The sequence below is a fragment of the Galleria mellonella genome, unplaced genomic scaffold (assembly GCF_026898425.1).
Source record: "Galleria mellonella isolate WM207_F2 unplaced genomic scaffold, CSIRO_AGI_GalMel_v1 utg99, whole genome shotgun sequence".
In the NCBI taxonomy this organism is placed as follows: Eukaryota; Metazoa; Arthropoda; class Insecta; order Lepidoptera; family Pyralidae; genus Galleria; species Galleria mellonella.
Window position 1 is genome coordinate 2,346,042 of NW_026442184.1, and position 9,499 is coordinate 2,355,540.

At 33.1% G+C, this 9,499-nt stretch overlaps 1 protein-coding gene across 1 annotated transcript; it reads left to right on the forward strand.

Moving 5' to 3' along the window:
- The first annotated feature begins 735 nt into the window (after positions 1 to 735).
- Positions 736 to 8,925, forward strand: LOC113520141 (zinc finger CCCH domain-containing protein 15 homolog). The gene is made up of 7 exons (XM_031912798.2): positions 736 to 1,034; positions 1,968 to 2,169; positions 3,025 to 3,125; positions 3,710 to 3,844; positions 4,964 to 5,230; positions 6,423 to 6,650; positions 7,546 to 8,925. The coding sequence occupies exons 1-7, from the start codon at positions 966 to 968 to the stop codon at positions 7,735 to 7,737; spliced, it is 1,194 nt and encodes a 397-aa protein (XP_031768658.1). The 5' UTR covers positions 736 to 965; the 3' UTR covers positions 7,738 to 8,925.
- Positions 8,926 to 9,499: the final 574 nt, after the last annotated feature.

The window sequence follows — 9,499 nt, forward strand, 5'->3', positions numbered from 1 at the left end:
GTGAGAATGAAAAGACAGGTCAGTTAGCCCATGGTGAGGAAATTAACGATAAATTAGTCACGATAGTTTCCAGGGGGAACCGCGTGGAGGTGGACCTAATATGGTATATTGATAGCAATGAGGACTAACTTCCCCTTTATTAACAATCAATTATTATCCATTAAAAAAAACCAAAACACAGCCATGCAAGCACAACTGCTTCACGGTTGAAACACGAATGGGACAGAGGTACCCAAGCAAAGTCGATTGATTGCTTCTGCTCAAAATTTTCATAATTTTCACGCTATAACATATAGCATGTGAAATCATCGTTTTCCATATTTGCAAAATTTTGTTATTTATTTATTCCTTACTTATATAGGCGATACATATATGCATAATATATGTATCTCCTATATAAGTTGCATATTATAATATAGTTAAATCGCAATAATGAAACATCTTTTTTTTATTTTAATGATACTTTGTTGAGATGGTTACATTGATTTTATGTTTACTTGGTTTTTCGTGATGCAAGCTTGCTTTGTGTTTATCTCTAATCATACTGTCAGTTAAGGCTTAATGTCGTCAAATGTAAGCATTCAAAGTCAAAGTGACTTATGATCATAGATAAAGGTTAATATTCTTTTCTTTCTCTTAAGACATAGATTAAGGATAGTGCGCTGGTAACTCAACAATTATCTATTTGAATCTATAGAAAAAAAAGTAAAGAAAAATAGCAACGTAGACGTCAAATTTGACAATATTATGACATTGGTGGTGTTAAGTGGAATCGTGTTTCTCAAATTTCTCAATTTTTTTCTTATTCGACGTGTTGAACGTATTCATGTTTGTTCTTATTTTCTGTAATTCCTCAGAATTTGACTATAGATAAATAAACATTTTGTTTATAATATACACGTGGGGTACATTAAATAAAATCGTGCCCTTTATTATTATATATAAAGTAAAATAAAAACCTAACCATGCCTCCTAAGAAACCTAACGCAGCAAGCAAGAAGACGGAGCAGAAAAAGAAGGAGAAAGTTATTGAGGTTCGTACAACGAAATTTTTTTATTTTATCAACAACAATTGCAGTAGAGTGGTTTGAAACTTGGTTCACAAGATTGTAATATTTGCACCACCACCTGCTAAATTGAATGTGTTTAACATTATTTACATTAAGAAAAAAATTAAAGATATAGTTGTTTTGAAATTGATGAATGTACAATATTTTTTTATATGCTGTAACTATATATGGTAACTATTATCTATAGACCTGAACCATTATCTATAGACATGGCAATGCTTACATGGTGATGCTCTTAGCACCAATCATACGTTTCCAATTTTGAGAATTATAATGTATATATATATATATAGCTGGTTTATTAATATTCTTTACCGACAAAAAATTCATGAGGCAAGAAAAAAATAGAAGAAAAGCAACAAGAATATGAGAAGATGATAACTGTTTCATTTTCTATTTAATAATGTTTCAATTTAAAGAAAGGGATATATATATATGTTGCTTTTCTTCTATTTTTTTTCTTGCCTCATGAATTTTTTGTCAGTAAAGAATATTAATAAATCAGCAATCTACTCCAACTTTGTAATAATTATATATATATATATATAAACCTTATATACATAAAAACAATCTAAATGACAGTAAAAACCTGTATTTTAATACATCATCTAGTAAATAGAGAAACAGATACATATAATAATTTTCTTTTACCTATTTGTTCATTAAAAAACCTAAAAATATATTTTACATATTCTATGTTTTATTTATTTTAATATTACACCTGGAATTAATAGCTTATTTTAGAATAATAAAAAATATTATATTTACACCATACATTAGCTAATTACAGATTCTTAATTTGTATCCCAAACAATATTATGATTATTTTTGGAGGGTAGATATTCACAAAATAAATTTGATGGAGATACTCATTTGAAATGTTGCATCACATTTTAGGATAAAACATTTGGCCTCAAAAATAAGAAAGGGGCAAAACAACAGAAGTTCATCCAACAAGTGGAGAAGCAGGTGAAAAGTGGAGGTATCCACCCTGCTAAGCCTATGGAGGACAAGAAGAAAGATAAAGAACAAAAAATGAAAGAGCAGAAGGAACTTGCCATGTTGTTTAAACCTGTACAAGTTCAGAAGGTTGAGAAAGGTATTATAATCTTATTAAAGTTCATAATATCAGTGTGAAATTTTGTATAATTATATTTAACGAGCTGTTTTTCACAGTCTTAAGTTAGGATATAATTTAACCATGTACCAAAATTCAGTTAGAAAGACAACAATTTTTTTAACAATTTATTATTTATTTAATTGCTGTTGTCTGTTTGCATATTAGCAAAGGCCTCATCTAGCTGTAATCAATGGTCTCTATTGCTAGAAATTTTTGTCTAAATTCCACCTGCTTTAGCCCTAATGTCATCTACCCATCTTCTATGTGGTCTTCCTCATCACTTTTTTTGTCTTTTGTATACCAAAACATTATCATTTTAATCCATTTATTTTTCCCTCTAATTGCATGGCCTGCCCATTTCCATTTAAGTTTTTTAACTGTGACTTTAACATCTTTAGTTTTTGTGTGTGTTTTTAATTGTGCTAGTTTTAATTCTGTCTGATGATCTTATCCCCATTATGCTTCTTTCCATGGCATTCTGGCAATTTTGTAGTTTATTAAAGTGGGATTTGGTAATGGCTCAGGTTTGGCAACCATATGTAAGAACTGGTAAAATACAGGTATAAAAATTGTTAACTTTTTGAGGCTGTTTGTCATTTTGTTTTTAAGTATTTCTTATAAACTCCAAAATCGTTTCCAAGTATTTACTATATTTTTTACAGTCTCTTTTGTAGTTAAGTCTGTTGGTGAGATTATTTGACCAAATACACATACTCATCTATATAGTCAATTATTTTGTTGTTGATGAAGCAAATAGTTTGAATCGCTAACTAGCAGTTGATTCTGTTTATATAAATAACAAATGTGATGAAATGATTCTCTTTTATCTTCAAGGTACGGATCCTAAGTCGGTAGTGTGTGCTTTTTTCAAGCAAGGACAGTGTACCAAAGGGGATAAGTGTAAATTTTCACACGACTTGACCATCGAAAGAAAGGTAATATTAATCTTTTACTTTTATCATATATATATTAAATTTATTTCTTAATCCATTTCCTTTGTTGTAATCAACCATGTTACTCCTACATAGTTTACATGGCACTCCCGAGACAATGATTGTAGGTAATGGCGACTGGTGGCCCCATTTCTAGCAATATATCCTGTCAGATTGACCTTCACTTGATTGTCTTGAAAATCATTGTGGTTAATTCTTTATTAATTTGTCACAGTGAGTCAGCTGACGTGCTTTCATCCTTATCTATCATCCTTTATTAGTGGGGCACCAGTAAAGGATGATAGGTGAGTGTAAAGTGTAGTAGTGTGAGTGAATGAGAAGCCAGTCTATATTGTTAATGCAGACCAAGTCACCTCATTACATTCCATTATATACATCATTATCTATTAAAGAATTTGGCATTCCTGGGCTAGTTGTACAATGGCAGTACCAGCATTTAGTTAGTACTGCCATTATTAAAAATAAATGAAATTCAGTATACAACCTACAGTTTTATTAAACAATCTCATTTTAATAAATTGTTTAATTTTCTTTTTAATCTTTTATATATTTTTTTTTTATTTTAGGCCGAAAAACGTTCTCTCTACGTGGATATGCGTGATGACGATGATAATATGGACAATTGGGATGAGGATAAGTTAAAAGAAGTTGTGGAGAAGAAGCACGGAGAAGGTGACAAACAGAGGCCAACTACTGACATTGTTAGTATTGTGTTATCATATTATACTGTTAAGTATTGTAATATAATGATTCTTTTATATAACTCGAAGAGTCATACGACTAGTCTTGGTACTTGAAAGTAATAATAATAATAATTTATTTGGAACAAAAACATTGGTTCACAAAAAAAGTGGTGTTTATCTATTTTTTTAATACACATGGATCTGTGGTAAATCCTCAACCGACTGACATCACAGTGTTGTTCTAATCAAGTCGTGTGGGGGGGGGGGATTGTTAATAATAGAGACTAAGAGTCCCATTGCTAGCAATATACCCAACCAGGTCGACCTCCACGTGGTCCCCCTGGAAATCATCGTGCTGAATTCCAAGTGTGTTCATCACGATGAGCTAACTGACCTGTCTTTTCATCCTCGCCTGTCATCACCCACTGGTGCTCCGCCAGTGTATACCGTTAGCGCAGGCGGGGTAATTATTTCATCATCACCCATTGAAAAAAAAAATTAAGTCGTGTGACTATGGTTTATAACAGTTCTCAATCACAATATTTCTAAACTGTGAGTGTATGTATTAAAATATTTTTTAATAAATAGTCATAGCGTTATTCATAAAAACAAAAACCTTCTACAAACCTATTGTAACTATAACATTATTTAGTCGTTGTATTTTAACCGTTTGAGTGCTGACGAGCGCCATCGCGCTCGTGCGTATTGTAACTAAAAGTGCTACAAGCGCCATAGCGCTCGTGAAATCAGTCGCTGTTTAGTTCGCTGTAGAAAAATTATTAAAATTAGATTTTTGGAGGAAATACTTAGATAATTAGTTTTTTTTAGAGACAAGGGTACTTGACATCAATACGACAAAGTCTTCTTTGGTATTTAAGTAAATATGATTAAAAATCAATGGCACTAAAACTGTTAAATTCTGAATTTAGTATCAAAGAAAAAGACAAAACAGTTCAGTAGCAAAAAATAGGTTTATAAGGGGTTTGCTATTTGTATGAATAATGGAATAACTATCTAATTGAATGCCAATCTTTTTCAGTTGCACAATTTTGAAAATCTAGCAGAATCTAGAACGGCAAATAACAAGGTTGTTATAAGTAAAGACTATTCTAACTGATAGTGTTTTTTATTGCACAGATATGCAAACATTTCCTTGAAGCTGTAGAAAAGTCAAAATACGGATGGTTCTGGGAGTGTCCGTCCGGGGGGAAGTGTATATACAGGCATGCATTGCCGCCAGGGTTCGTTCTCAAACGTGACAAAAAGAAATTGGAAGAGAAGAAGAATGAAATCTCTCTTGTCGACCTTATTGAACGTGAGAGGGCAGCACTGGGACCGAACCAGACCAAGATCACGCTAGAGACATTCCTCGCATGGAAAAAGAAGAAGATCAAGGAGAAACATGTAAGTGTTGCAAAAATTTACTTGATAGTATATCAATTTTGTTGTATAACATAGATATATAACATTTCGTTCTATAAAAAATGTCGAAATCCAATCCTTTAACATAACTTTAATATATTGTATTTTTAACTTTGTTTTCAAACGACTTAAAAAAAGGAGGTTTCTGGGTTGTATTTTTTTTAAAGTAGTTACCTCGTAACTCTGTTAGTTGTAAACCGATTTGATAATTCTTTTTTTAACTGAAAGGTAAAACAGATTGTTTCCATTGAAATTTTATCAAAATTAGTTGAGGGTTCAAAATGAGCGGTTGACGCTAGGATATAATACGACACGAAAACTTTTACCAGACTTTGACTTTTGTACACTTTTGGAGACTTTGTACAAAAGTTGTTTGCTTGGGTACCTCTGTCCCATTCGTGTTTCAACCGTAAAGCAGTTTCTGTATTGTGTTTCTTGACCGTTCTTCTCGGCTGAAATTGCATTTCGAACTGGGCGGTAGATTAAAAAAAAAAAGAAGATACAAAAATGCTTATAATTAAATTTACTTAATTAAAATATATTTTTATTTTATTTATTTATGTATATCAACAACTTAAACAATTACTGTGTAATTTAGTATACATGCACTGTATGGACACGAGAAGGACTTGGTTTTTAATACTGATCAGTTTTTTTTTATACAACTTAGAATGGCAAACAAGCTGACGGCCCACCTGATGGAAAGTGATAACCGTCGCCTATAGACATGAGCAGTACCATGGACATAACAGAGTATACTGTTTCATCCATGATACCCCCGATGCGTTGCCATTCCTAAGGACTCAGATATTATTCCTCTGTACTCAGTAAATTCACGCCATATCCCACCCTTCAAACCGAAACATAGCCATGCAAACAACTGCTTCACGGTTGAAACACTAATGGGACAGAGGTACCTAAGCAATCGACTTTTGTACAAAGTCTCCCTCTGGTAAAGTGTTTTTATTTATCATCAGTTTACTTCTAAATATATTTATAAATTTCAGTCTATATCACTTTAGAATTGACAATTAGCCAATAAATCGTTTAGCGAGTAATATGAACTTATTCAAGTATTAAAAAATTAAAGATACAACATACATACAATTTATATAACATATCCAGGTCAAGTAAATGAAGTCGCGGGTGAAAGCTAGTATTTTTATGACTACAGGACGCACTGACGAAAGCGGAAGAGCAGCGTCGCAACGACTTCAAGGCGGGCCGCGCCGTCGGTCTGTCGGGCAGGGAGATGTTCTCGTTCGATCCAGCTCTGGCGGCGGACGCGGACGACGCGGACGGCGACGAGGCCGTCGACCTGCGCAACTACGGCGAGGAGGAGCAGGACAACACGCACTACCGGGAGGTCGAGCTCGAACTTATCGGCATGGAGGCCTCGGAGGTGAGTAGCGGAGTATTTCCATGTTTTTTTTTATGACGTGGAAAAAGTCTCTGGCGCCATGAGGCATCATTATTTAAAGGCTGATATGATGATATCAGCCTTTAACTGTCCACTGCTGAACATAAATAAGTCTCCCCTTGGAGGGGGTTTGCCAGTAGTTGCCACGCTTGGCAGGCGGATTGGCAACCGCAGTTAGGCTTTGGAGATGTTTTAAGAGGGACGCTGCTGCCCATCCCTCGCCCTACTTTAATCGGTTCTTACGACACCCACGGGAAAGGAAGGGGTGACTTATTTTATGCCGGGACCACACAGGAATAGTTTCATCGCTAGCAATATATCCTATCTGGTCGAACTTTGCGCGTTTCTCCCGAAAAATCAAGTTACTTCATTCTTGAGGAATTTGTCCGATGGACTATTAACTCTCCTAGTTTCATTCTCACCTATTATCTCTTCTTAGTTCCCCCTCAGCGTATACCGATAGCGCAAGCGATTTTTTTTTCAATGGCTGATAGTGTAATGGTAACCCCACCTGTGCTAACGGGATACCTTTACCGCGAGCGGGGTTACCATTCTATTTTCACTTATTAAAAAAACGGTACACGCTGGCGCGGCACCAGTGTGGGATAATAGGTAAGATGAAAGAGCAGGTCAGTAAGCCCATCGTGATGAATCCACCTGGAATTCAGCACAATGGTTTCCAGATAGAACCACGTGAAGGTCGACGTGGATAGGGTTTGTTGCTAGCAATGGGACTGATAGTCAGCATTCCTTTTCCCTTTTCTTCAATCCAATCCCTCTCCCCCCTGCGCAGGCGAGGTTATCATTCCATTACCATTAATAAAAATATGTAAAGTGACATTTATATTCATATTGCATGAAAAAATACTTGTTTCAGGTGGACGATTCTGGTACAAAAGCAACCAACGATCGTTTACAGCAGCTCAGCCACAGTTTAGAGAATGGCAAGGGCCCAGAAGGTTCGGAGGCGGCGCCAGCGGACTCTGGCGGCGCGGTGCCCATCAACGAGAACCTTTTCCTAGACGAAGACCTAGATGAGGAGCTACAAAATCTAGATCTTGAAGATTAGTGATAGGGAATGAGAAATATGTACCAAACAGCAATGCAACTTTAATATGGAGTTTTTAAAAATGAGCCATTATTGTCATCAACATTACAGTTATTATTAGGTATTATTATGACAGTTAAATGCTGATATGATGATGATGATGATGATGATTGTGATTATCATCGCAGCCTTGACTTATCCACTGCTGAACAAAGATTTTCCCCATACATTCCCCATAATGACTTTGATAACTGCTAATATCTTCTAACAAACAAAGTTTTACTAGAGACCCAAAAAACGTCCTAACTCTGTATTTATTCCAAAAACAAATAAATAAATAAAGTATTTTTATGATCAATTCTAAATATATTGATGTAAATATAATTTCTCTAAATAACTTACAAAAGGAGATTTTATAAATGCCAGTTACAAGGTATTAGTAGTTAATCGTTGATAAGCAACGGTTTTGAGTTACCTGCATTCGTAGATTGCCTGCAATCCATTTGACTGTAGCAAATATGGCGTAATTAATATAAAAATTTTCAAGTAATTTGGTTATTTAAATTCTATACATAATGTAGTAACTAAACCTACCTCTAAAAATTAAATAACAATTTGATATTACGGCAAAATCTTTATTTTATAATTTTCTAATAGATTCAAGTCAAAACTTATCATTTTAGTTTATGATCGTTCATAAAACTGTAATTTTGTGAAATTCTCACATTAAAATATTAGGTTAAGAATAAATAAAAATGGCCCCAACACACACTATGTTTATTATAATGCATATAGTGTATGACGTCATCATACGTAAAAGTAAGGATCTACACATGCTATCGAATATATTAGTATACAAAGTTCTTTATTGGAAATCTCATAAATTAAAATTTTGGAGAAGTTTCCTGTTAAATTGTCTGAGCGCCGTTAGTAGTCGGAGTCTATTCGGTGAAGCTCCAAAATTATTTGTGTTTCGACCCTCGTTTCTTTGTTAAAAATATTTATTTACACTGATATAACACTCAAAAGGACGTTATTTAGAATTAACCCTGTATATGTAATGTCTGTAGTTGTACCAAATGTCCCTACTAAATGTCTTTGCTTGCATGAATTATGATTAAATATTGGTATTGCCTTGCTGTCTGGTAAATTATGAACGAAGTGTGTATAATAATACTGAATGAAAATATATATTTGTTGAAATGATAATCATGTTTTAATAACAATAATCCAATAATTGACATTTTGTTATATTTATGATATAATCGTCATAATAAATTGACGAGCAAAATAAAAAAATAGTTACAATTTAAATTGTGACATTCGTTATAATAAATTGACAAGCAAAATAAAAAAATAATTACAAATTGAGAAATAATCATCATAATAAATTGACAAGCAAAATAAGAAAATAATTACAATCTAAATTGTGACATTCATTATAATAAATTGACAAGCAAAATAAAAAAATAATTACAATTTAAATTGTGACATTCGTTATAATAAATTGACAAGCAAAATAAAAAAATAATTACAATTTAAATTGTGACATTCGTTATAATAAATTGACAAGCAAAATAAAAAAATAATTACAATTTAAATTGTGACATTCGTTATAATAAATTGACAAGCAAAATAAGAAAATAATTACAATTTAAATTGTGACATTCGTTATAATAAATTGACAAGCAAAATAAGAAAATAATTACAATTTAAATTGTGACATTCGTTATAATAAATTGACAAGCAAAATAAAAAAATAATTACAATTTAAATTGTGACA